We start from the raw sequence: 16,935 nt of genomic DNA, 5'->3' as shown, positions 1-16,935 counted from the left end.
GCGAGAGCGCAGGCGTAAACACTACTCACCGCTTTGGCGCTAATAATTGGTGGGGATGATTGAGAAATTAATCTGGGAATAAGTTTTACAAACATTGGACGAACGCAATATATTGCAGCAATTTGTTTTGTAGGCAAAGGTTAAGGGTTGTCGATAGAGTGAGCAACACACAAAATATTGGAGGAAATCAGCGGGTCAGGCATCATCTCTGAAATCTCCGAAAATGAATAAAAAGGAAAGAAATAAACTGGAAAGGAAGGCGAAGAGGAAAAGATGGGGGTGGGGAGAAAAGAGGATAGGTAAAGCCAGGTGGGTGGGAAAGGTAAAGAAGGGGCTGGAGAAGAAAGGATCTGATAGGAGAGGAGAATGGACCGTAAGAGAAGTGGAAGGAGGAGAAGATGATAGGCAGCTGAGGAGAAGAGGTAAGAGGTCAGAGTAGGGAAATGAAGAAGGGAGAGGGAGGAATTTGCTGAAAGTTGGAGATATAGATGTTCATGCCAATAAATTGAAGGTAACCTAGGCGGAATATGAGGTGTTGTTCTTCCAACCTGAAAGTGTAGAAGAGGAGGGCGTGGACCGACATGTCAGAACAAGACTGGGGATAGGAATTAAAATGGTTGGCCAGTGGGAAATTTTCCAGATGGAGCTGAGATGCTCGACGACGTCTACGTCTACGCCAATCTACGCCTGGTCTCACCAACGTAGAGGAGACCACATCAGGAGAACTGGATACAGCAGATGAGTCCCAACAGATTCACAGGTGAAGTGTTGCCTCACCTGGAAGGACTATTTGGGCCCCTAAATGGAGATGAATGGGTAGGTATAACATGGTTGCCGATTGCAGGGGTAAGTGACAGCAGGGAAATTAGTGGGGAGGGATGAATGGACAAAGGAATCATGGAGAGGGTGATCCTTGTGGAGAGTGGGGTGGAGTAGGGAGTAAATATGTATTTGGTGGTAGGGTCCTGTTGAAGATGATAGAAGTTCATAGAATGACGTGTTAGATGCAGAGGCTCACGGGGTGGTAGGTAAGGCTGAGACTCGACCGCTGCTAAGATGACAGGAAGATAAGGTGAGCATGGATGTCCAGGAAATTGAGGAGATGTGGGTGAAGACAGAATCAACGGTGGAGGAAGAGAACCCCAATTCTTTGAAGGAACCTGTCCGATGTCCTGGAAAGGGAAGCCTTGTCCTGGGAACAGATTTAGCAGAGATGAAGGAACTGAGAAAAGAGAACATCATTTTTACAGGAAATGTACAGTCAAGGTAAACATGGGAATTGATGGGCTTATAAAGTATATAAGTATTGATAGACAGTTTGTCTCCAGTGATGGAGACATAAAGATCAAGAAAGGAGAGAGAGGTGTCAGAAATGGACCGAGTAATGGGCTGGCTGGAAGTCGGAGGCAAATTTTTTTCCCCTCCCTCTTCCCTCATCTTCATTTCCCCATCCTGGCCTCTTACCTCTTCTCCTCACCTAACTATCATCTCCCCCTGGAGTCCCTTCTCCATTCCTTTCTCCCGTGATCCACTCCCCTATTAGATTCCAGACCTTTGCCATTTCCATTTATCACCTCCCAGTTTCTTACTTCACCCCCCCCCCCTCCCCATAGAACATTACAGCAGGTCTTTTGACTTCTTGGCTGTGCCGAACCATTCTTCTGCCTAGTCCCACTGACCTGCACCTGGACCATATCCCTACATACACCTCTCATCCATGTACCTGTCCAGGTTTTTCTCAAATGTTAAAAGTGAGCCTGCATTTACCACTTCATCTGGCAGCTCATTCCACACTCCCACCACTCTCTGTATGAAGAAGCCCCCCCCCCATGTTCCCTTTAAACTTTTCCCCCTTCACCCTTAACCCATATCCTCTGGGTTTTTTTCTCCCCTAACCTCAGTGGAAAAAGCCTGCTTGCATTCACTCCATCTATACCCATCATAATTTTATACACTTTTATCAAATAGCCCCTCATTCTCCTACACTCCAGGGAATAAAGTCCTAACCTATTCAACCTTTCTCTGTAACTCAGTTTCTCAAGTCCCGGCAACATCCTTGTAAACCTTCTCTGCACTCTTTCAACATTATTAATATCCTTCCTGTAATTCGGTGACCAAAACTGCACACAATACTCCAAATTCGGCCTCACCAATGACTTATATAACCTCGCCATAACATTCCAACTCTTATACTCAATACTTTGATTTATAAAGGCCAATGTACCAAAAGCTCCCTTTACTACCCTATCTACCTGTGGCGCTACTTTTAGGGAATTTTGTATCTGTATTCCTAGATCCCTCTGTTCTACTGCACTCCTCAGTGCCCTACCATTTACCTTGTAGGTTCTACCTTGGTTTTTCCTTCCAAAGTGCAATACCTCACACTTGTCTGTATTAAACTCCATCTGCCATTTTTCCAGCTGATCCAAATCCCTCTGCAAGCTTTGAAAACCTTCCTCACTGTCCACTACACTTCCAATCTTTGTATCATCAGCAAATTTGCTGATCCAATTTACCACATTATCATCCAGATCATTGATATAGATGACAAATAACAATGGACCCAGCACTGTTCCCTGTGGCACACCACTAGTCACAGGCCTCCACTCAGAGAAGCAATCCTCCACTACCACTCTCTGGCTTCTCCCATTGAGCCAATGTCTAATCCAATTTATTATCACACCATGTATACCTAGGCAATGTATCTTCCTAACTAACCTCCCATGCAGGACCTTGTAAAAGGCCTTACTGAAGTCCATGTAGACAACATCCACTGCCTTCCCTTCACCCACTTTCCTGGTAACCTCCTCGAAAAACTCTAATAGACTTGTTAAACATGACCTACCACCCACAAAGCTGTGTTGACTCTCCTAATAAGTCCCTGTCTATCTAAATACTTGTAGACCTGTGGTAAACTATGTATACCTGTCTGGACACGCCCCTCTGCTGACTGCTCCTGTGGCTCCTCCCACAGACCTCTGTATAAAGCTGATTGGAGGCACTGCTCCTCCCTCAGTCTCCAAGATGCTGTGCTCTGTTTTGCTGCTAATAAAAGCCTATTGTTCACCTCCCGTCTCCGAGAGTTATTGATGGTGCATCAATTTTATTAGCAGCAATTTTAAAACATGGAGAGCATTTTATGACCAGACAGATTGGATCTCGATCCTCAATCCCAGGAAGCCGGCGACGCTTTCGAACTCTGGCTAGCATGCTTCGAATCGTACCTGGAGGAGATTCATGTGACCGACCCTGCCACAATGCGCAGGGTTCTCCTCTCCAGAGTCAGTGCAAGGGCCTACTCCATGATCAGAGACCAAACAGACTACCAGGGTGCGATGGATGCCCTCAAAAGACAATACCAGCGGCTGGTGAACACCGTCTACGCAAGACATCGCTTAGCGACACGGCGGCAGCGGGCCGGAGAGTCAAGCGCTGAGTTTGTCCGGGCCCTACAGACACTCGTGCGGGCCTGCGACTGCAGGGGCTGACGGTGGAACAGCTTGCGGAGCTCTTGGTAAGAGACGCCTTCGTCATGGGGATCAGGTCAGTGTACGTGCGCCAGCGGCTACTGGAACACGCCGATCTTACCTTACATTCGGCGATCAAGCTGTCTGACACGCTGGAGGCTGCTCTGCACAACGCTGACGCTGTCCAGGCGCGAGATCTCCCGCCAGCCCCATGGACGCTGCAGACCCCGCAACCCGCTGGCGAATCAACCTCAGCTCCTGCCAGTCGCGAGTCCGTGAAGTCCCCGCAACCCGCCGGCGAGTCGACCATGGCTGCTGCCAGTCGCAAGTCCGCACAGTGTTACTTCTGCGGACTCAAAAAGCACCCCCGAAAATGCTGCCCAGCCCGAGAAGCTACCTGCTCCAGCTGCGGAAAGAAGGGCCACTTCACCAAGGCCTGTAAGTCCAAACCACGAGTGGGGTCGAGCAGCGGCGCGTGTGAGGCATGAGGGTTGCTATCTTGGTCGCCGCCATCTTGCCTGCCCACCGCGTGCGAGGCATGGGGCGGCCATCTTTGTCGGCGCCACCTCGCCCTGCCTCCGACCCACGGGTGTTTACCGGGCACCAAGACGGCGATTCAACTCTAGCCTCCGTGACCCTCGACCAAAGCACTCCACACCATCTCGCAAGGTCAATGATGGACATCCTGGTGGAGGGGCACAGGACTAGCTGCCTGTTTGACACGGGCAGCACTGAGAGTTTTATTCACCAGGACACGGTGCAACGCTGCGGACTCGTGACACAGCCGGTAAGCCAGAGGGTCACCGTGGCTTCTGGATCGCATTCCACAGACATCCGGGGGAGTTGTGTAGTGACACTGGTGGTGCAGGGCACAGAATATCGGGACTTTGCGTTACTGGTCATGCCTCAACTGTGTGCCCCTGTGCTATTGGGGCTCGACTTCCAGAGCCACCTGAAAAGTGTGACAATGGAGTATGACGGGCCCCTCCCACCAATCACTGTCAGAAATCCTCAGTTCTGTGGGATTTCATCATATACCCTGCTACTGACCACACACACACACCAACCCGCACATCCCACCCAACACCATGCCAACAGCCGCGCTACTGACACCACTTGCAGCCTCTTCACCCTCAAGATCCCTCCCCCACCGCTGTTTGCCAACCTGACCCCCGACTGTAAACCTATGGCAACTAAAAGCAGGAGGTACAGGGCGGGAGACAGGGCCTTCATTAAGTTGGAGGTGCAGCGGCTACTCAGGGAGGGGATCATTGAGCCAAGCACAAGTCCTTGGAGGGCCCAGGTGGTTGTTGTTCAGACCGGGCAGAAAAATAGGATGGTCGTGGACTCAATAGGTTCACGCAGCTTGACGCGTACCCCCTACCCCGCATCGCGGATATGGTCAATCAGATAGCTCAGTACAACGTGTACTCGACCATAGACCTGAAATCCGCTTATCACCAGCTCCCCATCCGCCCAGAGGATTGCCCCTACACTGCCTTTGAGGCGGGCGGCAGGCTCTATCACTTCCTGCACGTCCCCTTCAGTGTCACGAATGGTGTCTCTGTCTTCCAGAGGGAAATGGACCGGATGGTGGACCAGTGCCAACTGAAGGCCACGTTCCTATATCTGGATAACATCACCATCTGCGGTCACGTCTGGCAGGATCACGACACCAACCTCCAATGATTTTTCCAAGCAACCAAAGCTCTTAACCCTACCTATAACAGGGACAAGTGTGTGTTCGGAACCACCCAACTCGCTATCCTTGGGTATGCCATGGAGAACGGAGTCATTGGCCCTGACCCCGACCGTATGCGCCCCCTGTTGGAACTCCCTCTTCCCACCACCCTCAGAGCCCTCAAACGGTGCCTGGGCTTCTTTTCCTATTACACCCAAAGGGTCCCTCACTACGCAGACAAGGCCCGCCCCCTGATCAAGTCCACCACATTTCCCCTCTCAGCCGAGGCCCGCGCGGCCTTCAGCCGCATTAAAGGGGACATTGTCAAAGCAACGATGCATGCAGTGGACGAGACCATTCCCTTCCAAGTAGAGAGTGACGCCTCCGACTTCACACTGTCTGCTACCCTCAATCAGGCAGGAAGGCCGGTAGCATTCTTCTCTCATACCCTTCAGGGCCCTGAAATTCAGCACTCCGCGGTGGAGAAAGAAGCCCAAGCCATAGTGGAAGTTATTAGGCACTGGAGGCACTATCTCACCGGCAAAAGGTTCACCTTGCTGACCGACCAGCGCTCAGTTGCGTTCATGTTTAGCAACCAACAACGGGGCAAAATCAAAAACGATAACATTTTGAGGTGGAGAATAGAACTCTCCACCTACAACTATGACATCCTGTACCAGCCTGGAAGGCTCAATGAGCCCCCTGATGCCCTATCCCGGGGAACATATGCCAGCATGCAGCTCAACCGGCTATACGCCCTCCATGCAGATCTTTGCCACCCGGGGGGGGTCACCCGAATTTACCATTTTGTGAAAGCCCGCTGCCTTACTCCCTTGAGGAAATCAGGACAATGACCAGGGACTGTCAAGTCTGCGCTGAGTGCAAACCACACTTCTACCGTCCTGAAAAGGCACAACTTATCAAGGCCACCCGCCCCTTTGAGCGACTGAGTGTCGACTTTAAGGGCCCCCTTCCCTCCACCGACCGCAATGTGTACTTTCTCAACATAATCGAATAGTACTCGCGGTTCCCCTTTGCCATCCCCTGCCCTGATACCACTGCCACGTCCGTCATAAAAGCCCTGCGCCAGCTCTTCACTCTGTTCGGATATCCCTGCGATATCCACAGAGATAGAGGGTCCTCGTTTATGAGTGACGAGCTGCGCCAGTACCTGCTGGCTAGGGGTATTGCTACTAGTAGGACCACGAGCTATAATCCCCGGGGGAATGGACAGGTGGAGAGGGAGAATGCCACTGTGTGGAAGGCCACACTCTTAGCCCTTAGGTCAAAGGGATTGCCGGTCTCTCGCTGGCAGGAGGTCCTCCCCGAGGCACTCCACTCCATCCGCTCCCTGTTATGCACGTCCACCAATGCCACCCCTCATGAGCGACTCTTTTCTTTTCCCAGGAAGTCTGCCACTGGGACCACCCTACCGGCTTGACTGACGTCCCCAGGGCCAGTGCTGCTCCAGAAACATGCGAGGAGCAATAAATACTCCCCGATGATCGAGAGGGTTCACCTACTTCATGCGAACCCCCAGAATGCCTACGTGGTCTTACCTGATGGGCGGGAGGACACGGTCTCCGTCCGTGACCTGGCGCCTGCAGGAGCACCAGACCCCTACCCCAAACACTCCACGGTGACTATGAACCCCATGCCCACCGATGTATATACCCACGAGACACCGCACACACCAAGCTCTACACAGACTCCTCACGACACTCCCATACCGGGTGCCACACACACGCATGAGGGATTACTGATGCCTAACGGGCTGGCACCTCAAGTCAGGCCGGAGCCAGCACAACCACCGTCACCGGTGCTATGTAGATCACAGCAACAGACTCGACCGCCTGATAGACTTGACCTGTAAATATACTTGTAAGAAACTTCACCCCGTGGGGACTCTCTTTTAAAACAAAGGGGGGGTGAATGTGGTAAACTATGTATACCTGTCTGGACACGCCCCTCTGCTGACTGCTCCTGTGGCTCCTCCCACAGACCCCTGTATAAAGGTGATTGGAGGCACTGCTCCTCCCTCAGTCTCCAAGATGCCGTGCTCCATTTTGCTGCTAAAAAAGCCTATCGTTCACCTCCCGTCTCCGAGTTATTGATGGTGCATCAAGACCCTATCTCTTAGTACTCCTTCCAATAATTTACCTACTACCGACGTCAAACTTACCAGCCTATAATTTCCTGCATTACTTTTTGAGCCTTTTTTGCACAATGGAATAACATGAGCTATCCTTCAATCCTCTGGCACCTCACCCGTAGATTCCGACATTTTAAATATATCTGCCAGAGCCCCTGCAATTTCAACCTTCAAGGTCCGAGGGAATACCCTGTCAGGTCCTGGGGATTTATCTACTCTGATTTGTCTCAAGATAGCAAGCACCTTCTCCTCACTACTTGTTTGCCTCATTTCCATTGACTCTATGCCAGTTTCCTTAGTAAATACAGATGCAAAAAACCCATTTAAGATCTCCCCCATTTACTTTGGTTCCATACTTGGCCGACCACTCTGATCTTCAAGAGGACCAATTTTATCCCTCACTATCCTTTTGCTCTTAATATACCTGTAGAAGCTCTTTGGATCATCCTTCACCTTGACTACCAAAGCTACCTCATGTCTTCTTTTAGCCCTCCTGATTTATTTCTTAAGTTTTTTTTGCACTTTTTATACTCCTCAAGTACTTTATTTGCTCCCTGTTTCCTATACATGTCATACATTTCTCTCTTCTTTATCAGAGTTCCAATATCCCTGGAGAACCAAGGTTCCTTATTCTTATTCACTTTGCCTTTAATCCTGACAGGAACATACAAACTCTGCACTCTCAAAATTTCTCCTTTGAAGGCCTCCCACTTACCAACGACGTCCTTGCCAGAGAACAACTTGTCCCAATCCACGCTTTTTAGATCCTTTCTCATTTCTTCAAATTTGGCCTTTTTCCAGTTTAGAACCTCAACCTGAGGACCAGATCTATCTTTATCCCTTGATCAAGTTGAAACTAATGGTGTTATGATCACTGGAACCAAAGTGTTCCCCTCCACACACTTCCGTCACCTGTCCTAACTCGTTTCCTAATAGGAAATCTAATACTGCATCCTTTCTAGTCGGTATCTCTATATATTGATTTAGAAAACTTTCCGGAACACAGTTTACAATCTCTAACCCCTCTAGACCTTTAACAGTATGGGTGTCCCAATCAATATGTGGAAAATTAAAATCCCCTACTATCCCAAGTTTATGTTTCTTGCAGTTGTCTGCTCCACCCATATGGCCTCAGTAGACAAGCCCTCTAATCTGTCCTGCCTGAGCACTGCTGTAACATTTTCCCTGACTAGCAATGCCACCACTCCCCCCCCCCCCCACCCTTCATTCCTCTGCCTCCATCACATCTGAAACATCGGAACCCTGGAACATTCAGCTGCCAGTCCTGCCCCTCCTGTAGCCAAGTTTCACTAATGGCTACAATGGCATAATTCCACGTGTCAATCCACGCCCTCAGCTCGTCAGCCTTCCCCACAATACTCCTCACATTCAAATAGACACACCTCAGAAGATTATTACCACCACACACAACCCTTCTATTTGTGACTTTGCATCATTAATTTTCACCCCGGCTCCACTATCTGCTCTGGCACTCTGGTTCCCATTCCCCTACAAATCTAATTTAACCCCCCCCCCCCCCCCAACAGCACTGACAAACCTCCCTTGCATCTTTCTCCACACCCTTTTTGCAAACCTGCAGCCCACAGAGATGAGTAACTGTCTCATCCCTGTCACATTCCTTTTGGGGGCAGTGTGCTGTGGTTGTGATACTGTGAGCATGCAGGAACTATCTCACTGGGAGTAACCAGCCAAGAGAGGTTTTGGCACCTGTTGGTGAGATCTAACAATGAGGGATTCTGCCAAATGGTCTGGACAGTTTGCTCAGGGAATCGCCACACAATATCCATCAGGTCCTTCTTCAGTGTCTGCAGGACATTCCATGCTGACCACTGCATGGTAGACTTGTGGTCAAAGGCATTGGTCTGGAAGAACTTTTCCATAAAGGACAGGTAGTGTGGCAACATCCAGCTTGCTGGGACATTGTGCAGCAACTAGGCGAGGCCCATCCTTCCAACACAGGACAGATAGAATCTCAACACATAGTGGTAGTTGGTATCCACATACTTCGGTTCCACACACAGGCTGATGCAGCCACATAGGAAGGTGAAGGCAATATTGGGTACTCTTTTGTCCCTGTTGTTCAGGAGCTTATGCAGTGTGACCCATCTGACTCTTTCTATCTTTGAACTCCAGATGAACCAGAAGATTTCCAAGCTGTGGAGCAGGAGACAGATAAAATAAGGAACATTTAAAATCAGTCCCTAATTTACATTCTGTGGCCGGGCAAGTACCCTGTACTTATCATGGAAAATCTTCATGTGAAACACTTCATGGTAAGTCTCATGGAAATGGGTAAAAATTGGCACCCTTACCCACTAAATGGTGGACTAAGTGAGCATCTTCAACACCTTCTCAAGAGTAAAAATGTTGGGACATAACCCCATTTCCAAATATATTGTGTTAGAATTACTTTCAAGAACAGGAACCAAAACAAGACTTGTAGTGCAGGCTGGGACTCTATTCAATGGAGTGTGAGAAACTGAGGGGTGCTTGTATAGAGGTGAATGAAGTTATGAGTGACAGGGTGAATGCACACAACCGTTTTTCCTGGAGCTGTGGAATCAAGAACTTGGAAGCATAGGTTTAAGGTGAGAGGGGAGAGATTTAACAGGAACTTGAGGAGCAACTTCCCCAAAACAGAAGGTGGTCTGAACTTGGGATAAGCTACCAGAGAAAGTGGTTGAGGCTATTACAATAGCAACATTTAAAAGGGACTTGGACAGGTATATAGGAAAGATTTAGAGTGATGTGTGCCAAAAGCGGGCAAATGGGATTAGCTTGGATGGGAATTTGGACTAAAGGTCCTGTTTTCCATGAAGTATGACTCTAATCGCAACAGAGAGCATTAATATGCAAAATAAAACACTTCCTGCAGCATAGTGGCATGGACAGTAGAGCTACTGCTGCAACCTAGTTCAGTCTTGCCCTCCTGTGGAATTTACATGTAATCCCTGCAGCTGTACAAATCTTCTCCAGATAGCCCAGTTTCCTACCATGTCCCTTGCATATATATCAGTAGGCTAATTGACCACAGTAATTTGCCCCTGCTGTTTAGGAGTATGCTAGAACCTGGGGAGAGTTGTTGACAAAGTGGGAAAATAAAATGGGATTGGTATAGATGGGTAATTTATAGTCAGTGTGGAAGCAGTAGACTGATGGCCTGATTCTGTGCTGAGTGTGAATCTCAGATTTAGAAAATACTGGCAATAAAGTCCCATCTCAAAGTTCAAATAAATTTATTATTCAAGTATGAATATGTCACCTTGAGATTCAATCTTTTTGCAGGAAAATAAAGAAAAATTAATATTTATGAAAAACTATAAATAACAAAAACTGACAACCAACAAGCAAAAATAAGTGCAATAATTTAATAAAAGTAAATAATACTGAGAACACGAGCTGTAGAGTCCTTGAAAGTTGTGGTCGGTTCAGCATTGAGAGGAGTCAAGTTATCCATGCTGGTTCAGGAGTCTGATGGTTGTAAGGTAATAACTTCCTAAACCTGATGGTGTGGGACCTGAAGTTCTGTACCTCCTATCTGATGGTAGAAAGCATGGCCTCAGCGAAGGGTCCTTGCTGATGGAGGCTGCTTTCTTGTGGCAGTACTCCTTGTAAATGTGCTCAGTGACGGGGACGGCTTTGCCTGTGATGGACAGGCTGTATCTACCTCTTTGTAAACTTTTCTGTTCCTGTGCATTGGTCTTTCCGTACGTGACACAACCTGTCCGGATTCTCTCCACTGTGCATCCATAGCAGTTTGTCAAAGCCATGCAAACTTCTAAGAAAGCAGAGATATTGTCATACCTTCCTTGTGTGTGCTGGTCCCAAGACAGATCCTCTGATATAACACCAAGGAATTTAAAGTTACTGTCCCTCTCCATGTCCAATCCCCTAATGAGGACTGGCTTATGGACCTCCAGCTTCTTCCTCCTGTAGTCGATGATCAGCTCTTTGCTTTTGCTGATGTTAAGTGAGAGCTTGTTGTTGTGGCACATTTCAAGCAGATTTTCAATCGCCCTCCTATATGCCAATTCATCACCACATTCGATTCGGCCGACAACGGTGGTGTCATCAGCAGGCTTAAATAAAGTAATGAAGCCATATTTAGCCATACAATCATGACTATAAAGCTAGTAAAGCAGAGGAATAAGCACACAGTGTGATAGTGATTGTGCAGATGTTGTTGCCAATCATACTGACTGGTACTGGCATACAAGGAAACTGAGGATCCAGTTGTACAGGGAGCTATTGAGGCTTAAGCCTAGGTGCTTAGTGATTAGTTTTGTGGGAATGATAGTGTTAAATGCTGAGCTGTAATCAATGAAGGCATCCTGATATATGCATCTTCATTGCCCAGATGTTCCAGAGCAGAGTGAAAAGCCAATGAAATGGCTTTGTTGTTGTCCTGTTGTGACGGAAGGCAAATTGGAGCAATTCCAGATCACTCCTCAGGCAGCAGCTGACATGCTTTATGACCAACCTCTCAAAGCTCTTGATCACAGTGGACCCAAGTGCTACTGGATGATAGTCATTAGGCAGGTTACCTTTGTAGAATAACGTAATTAGCGGAAATGTACATAAATTACAACCACCAACATTGAGTTGGGGTTTCATTTAATAAGCCTAGTCTGACTCGATGACCCTTCGTCTCGGCCCAAAACGTCAACAGTGCTTCTCCCTATAGGTGCTGCCTGGCTTGCTGCGTTCCACCAGCATTTTGTGTGTGTTGCAGGGGTTTTTTAAGCCCACTTTGAGTTCAGTTTTTGGCATTCAGTGAGTTGCTATGTTTTTTTGAAACATAAAACGCCTCCACCATTTTATTTGTGAAAACCTATACATCCTTCTTGGGCACTGTTGTGACTGAAGTAGGTGGTTAACTCAGACAGCCGTAGCGAGAAGTTGAAGATGTCAGTAAACACTCCAGCCAGTTGATTAGCACAGGTCTTCATCAGTTGGCCAGATACACCGTCTGGGTCAGATGATTTCCGTGGGTTCACCCTTCTGAAGGATGATCTCACGTTGGCGGCAGAGGCTTAAAGACTTAGAGAAACTACGTGTGACCCATTTCCTCTCAGCCCAAGTGGGGAGGCATGACCCTGACACAGCCCAATCCTGCCCATTATTTGTCCATTAACATCAGGGCAGCACAACTCTCTGAAATCTTTACAGGAAGTGGAGTACACCACTATTTATCCCCAATGTCTGACAGCCAGGAATGCCCAGTTCAGTCCTACAGGTGCTGATTTCTATAGTCAAACCCTACTTCATGTCTCCATTGCTTTCTCCCCAACATTTTGCAATTTTCTATCCAAACTCAGTATATGGAATTGACTCAAAGCCAAATTTTACACTAGATGCCCAATTTTGCATCTTAGATAATCTCCAGAAAACCGCAACTTAGAACCTCCAAAATGCTAGGCTCCTTTATACTGTATCCCTTCATCTATAACCCGAGACCATAGGAGTAGAATTAGGCCATTTGGCCCAGCAATTCATCATGGCTGATCTATTTTTCCTCTCAGCCCCAATCTTCTGCCCTTCATACACTGACCAATCAAAAATCTATCAACCTCTGCCTTAAATATACATACAGACTTGGTCTCCACAGCTGCCTGTGGAAATGATTTCCAGATTCACCACTCTCTAGCTAAAGAATTCCTCCTTATCTCTGTTCTAAAAGGACACCCCTTTATTCTGAGGCTGGGATCTCTGGTCTTAGACTCCCCATCATAGGAAACATCCTCTCCACATCCACTCAATCAAAGCCTTTCACCATTTGATAGGTTTCAACATCACCACTCATTCTTCTGAATTACAGGGAATACAAGTCCATAGCCATCAAACACTCTTCATATAACAAGCAATTCAAAGCTGGAATTATTTTCGTGAAACACCTTTGAACCCTCTCCAGTTTCAGCACATCCTTTCTAAGATGGGAGCCCAAAACTACTCACAATACTCCAAGTGAGGCCTCACCAGTGCTTTATGAAGCCTCAACATTATATCCTTGCTTTTATATTCTAGTCCTCTTGAAATGAATGCCAACATCACATTTGCCTTCCTCACCACAGCCTCAGCTTGTAAATTGACATTTAGGGTATCCTGCACAAGGACTTCCAAGTCCCTTTGCACCTTTGATTTTTCTAGCCTCCATTTAGAAAATAATCAATCCCTTCATTACTTCTACCAAAGTGCATGACCATACACTTCCTGACACTGTATTCCATTTGCCACTTCTTTGCCCATTCTCCTAATCTGTCGAAGTCCTTCTGTAGCCTCTTGACTTCCTCAAAACTACCTGCCCCTCCACCTATCTTCGTACCTTATGCAAACTTTGTGACAAAACCATCAAATCCATCATCGAAGTCATTGACATATAATGTAAAAAGAAGTGGTCCCAACACAAATCCCTGTGGAACACCATTAGTCACTGGCAGCCAACCAGAAAAGGCTCACACCCCCACACTCTCTGCCTCCTGCCAATCAGCCACTGCTTTATCCATGCTAGTATATCTTTCTGGTAACAGCATGGGCTCTTAACTTGTTAAGCATCTCATATGTGGCACCTAGTCAATGGCCTTCTGAAAATCCAAGTATACAACGTCAACCAATTCTCCTTTGTCCATTCTGCTTGTTATTTCTTCAAAGAATTCCTACAGGTTTGTCAGGCAAGGTTTTCCTTTGAGGAAACCATGTTGACTATGGCCTATTTTATCATGTGGCTCCAAGTACCCCGAAACCACATCCTTAAAAATTGATTCCAACATCTTCCCAACCACTGAAGTCAGACTAACTGGCCTATAATTTCCTTTCTTCTGCCTCTCTTTTCTTGAAGAGTGGAATGGCATTTGCAATTTTCCAGTGTTTTGGAACCATTCTATAATCTAGTGATTCTTGAAAGATTATTACTAATACCTTCACAATTTCCTCAGCTACCTCTAACATCCCACTGGTTTCTATCCATCTTCCTTATCAGTTCCCCTTCATACTACTTGGTCCAATCACTTCTACAATTTCTAACATTTAACTGTTGCAATTAAATCTTCGGAGTTCAATTTTAAGTTTTAATGACTTTTTCCAAGGGAAGTGATTAACCCATCCACACCAAGACACCATTTCATGCCAGAACCTGCCACAGAGCATATCCTTGGTGCTTTGAATTAGGATGGATTTAGACACCAGTACAACAAATTTGCATGCATCTTGTGCTGGAAACAGGTTCTTACTCTAATTTGGCAACTGCAATTAGGCTTCCTGTTTAGTAATCCAGTAATTTTTGGGGTACCAAAGGACTGATATAAGAAAGCAGTTTTATTTGGATAATGTGAAATCCTCCACATATTCTCTTTACAAATATAAAACCATTAAAATAGTCTTTGTAATTATCCATGGATCAATTTGGCTGCACATTATTTGACACAAAGGGAAGAGTTTATTTCAAGTTGATTTATTGTTTCATTTTCTTTCTTCTCTCTTTTGTTTTAACAACTGTTTTCCTCTTGTGTAAAATTTGCTCTGTCTTTGGATGAATGATCTCAACCTCAGGAGTTGCTTTCAGTTCATTTTTCCCTTCTTTATAATATTTCTTGGTAGCTGTAACTTCTGCAACAGAACAAATGCAGGAGAATTAAAACTTCAAGAGAAAAATTAATTATTATTTAATGACAGTATTGTCTAATCCATCAGATTTAAGATCAAGGATTCAAAGGTTATCATTTCCAGTAGGTTTTGTTACAAAAATGTAAATTTTCTAATTAGATACCAGATGTATATGGAGATACAGATTCCATTAATAATGTCCTCTGAAATAATTACACTGAAATCTCATATTCATATTTAAAATAGTCCAACAATTTCCAAATTCACTTGAAGATCTTCATTTGGTTTGTATCGGTAGCAATAATTTTGAGAAGATTAGCATTTTACTCAAATAAATACCATATTTATGGGTGAAACCCTGCCGAATACTTCCAGAATTGATTGTCCCTTTTCTACAACTAATCTAAATATGATGGCAGCACTTTCCCAATTTGGTTCTCTCAAAATATGCTGCATTTGCCCGATACCATTTTCCAGACTGGTGAGGAATCTTTCCTTGATGGGTTTGACACATACTAATCAAGAATAATTTGGAACTCAATGTTCAGAATGCCTGCTTCTCTTTGCTTTTTTATTAATTTCCCTGCATACAGAAGGACAGTTGAAGTCTTCATTTTTATCACTTTATTGTTCTTGCACCAATCTGCAATTTGTCTGCAAGTTTGCTCCACTATCTTCCTACTATTTAGCAAAATGTAGAAACCAAGTTTTCTTGAAGTCTATGCAAATGAACTTTATTTTTAAAATCTCAAGGGCATCATCCATTTGCAGTGCAGTTACGTGGATCAGATCCTTTGCCCAGCTAACCTGCAAGTGCCTAGAGTGACTGCTAATATTTCTACAAGTTTTAGTTTGAAAGCTGGCACACTGGAAGAGTTATACGCATACCTACCTTAGCTCTGACCTACCACCCCTTACTCGCTGGCAAGCCAGTCATATTCAGGTCACCAAGAGATGAGTATCTCTCAGCTTTATGTTGGCAGATGACCTCCATAACATTCATCTCCATAACAATCTCCAAGATTTCTCTGTGCAGCTGGACTGCAGAATGCAGGGAGAGACTTTAGGAATAAAGGGAGTCTCTGGCTTAGTTTGATACTTGGTGGAAAAGTATTGCAGTGGAATGGGAGATATACAGAGTTTCAGGTTGTGAACACATTTCATAAAAATTATGGTCATGAAAGGTGCGGATGGTACAAGTCATATTTCCAGATGTTCTCAGGGAAAATCCTGAAAATGGTTTTGCCTACTTCACAGATAACAGCGTTTAATTCTTCTCAAAGCAACAACTTTCTTTCATATTGATGTCAGAAGTATGAAACCAGGTCACAAAATTACTGAATGAAAAGCTATGAACGATCACTATTTATAGCAATCAACCTTAAGATGCCAATCAAGTCTGGGCAATCTAAATGTGTCCAGGTGTCCAAATGAGCCAGTCTACAAAAAGTTTTCAGCTTGGTGATTGACACTACCACAGTTACTACTTCAGCTTTTTTCTTGATATTTAACACATTAAAGCACTCCAAGGTGCTTCAGGGGAATATTAGCAAATAAAGTTTGGCACCATGTCATGTAAGACGTGCAGGAAACCAATGTCTGAGCAAAAGTGTAGACTATAAGGACCAACTTAACAGGAGGAAAGATGCAGTGAGGTGGTTGAAGGAAAGAATTTCAGAAGCTCCAGTGCCATCATAGTTGAAGACATGGACACCAACAGATAAGCAATTAAAATCATGGTTGCTCAAGGGGTAAGAATTGCAAGAGCAGAGAGTAGACAAGCAAAGATGCAAATGTGCCTCCATACCATCACAGTGAGAGCCTTGTTCCTCAGCCTCTTGTGGAACACATGCAGGATTTGACAGCCACACCGCTAGACAAGTAAGCCGGGCTTTAGTATTTACTTCACTTAGCAGTAATGGACCACTTTGAATCTGGAATGTAAATAGACAGAGAAATAAATTGCAAATATCATCTACAGATGCAGATTAGATCTTTTTAAACCAATTCATTCT

The 16,935-nt window shown here is 45.8% G+C and overlaps 1 protein-coding gene across 1 annotated transcript in view; it reads right to left on the bottom strand.

Annotated features, from left to right (window-relative positions):
• Nucleotides 1–14,614: 14,614 nt before the first annotated feature.
• The window catches only part of pak1ip1 (PAK1 interacting protein 1), a 36,229-nt gene continuing 33,908 nt past the window's right edge, over nucleotides 14,615–16,935 (bottom strand). The window contains exons 9-10 of the mRNA XM_073023874.1: nucleotides 16,728–16,854; nucleotides 14,615–14,923 (exon numbers count right to left, since the gene is read on the bottom strand). Of these exons, the coding sequence (XP_072879975.1) occupies nucleotides 14,769–14,923; nucleotides 16,728–16,854 (282 nt within the window). The 3' untranslated portion in view covers nucleotides 14,615–14,768. The remainder of the gene's footprint in view (nucleotides 14,924–16,727; nucleotides 16,855–16,935) is intronic.

The sequence above is a fragment of the Hemitrygon akajei genome, chromosome 20, assembly GCF_048418815.1.
Source record: "Hemitrygon akajei chromosome 20, sHemAka1.3, whole genome shotgun sequence".
Lineage (NCBI taxonomy): Eukaryota > Metazoa > Chordata > Chondrichthyes > Myliobatiformes > Dasyatidae > Hemitrygon > Hemitrygon akajei.
The sequence above is the reverse complement of the archived record's forward strand: the minus strand, read 5'-3'. Positions and strand labels throughout refer to the sequence as shown.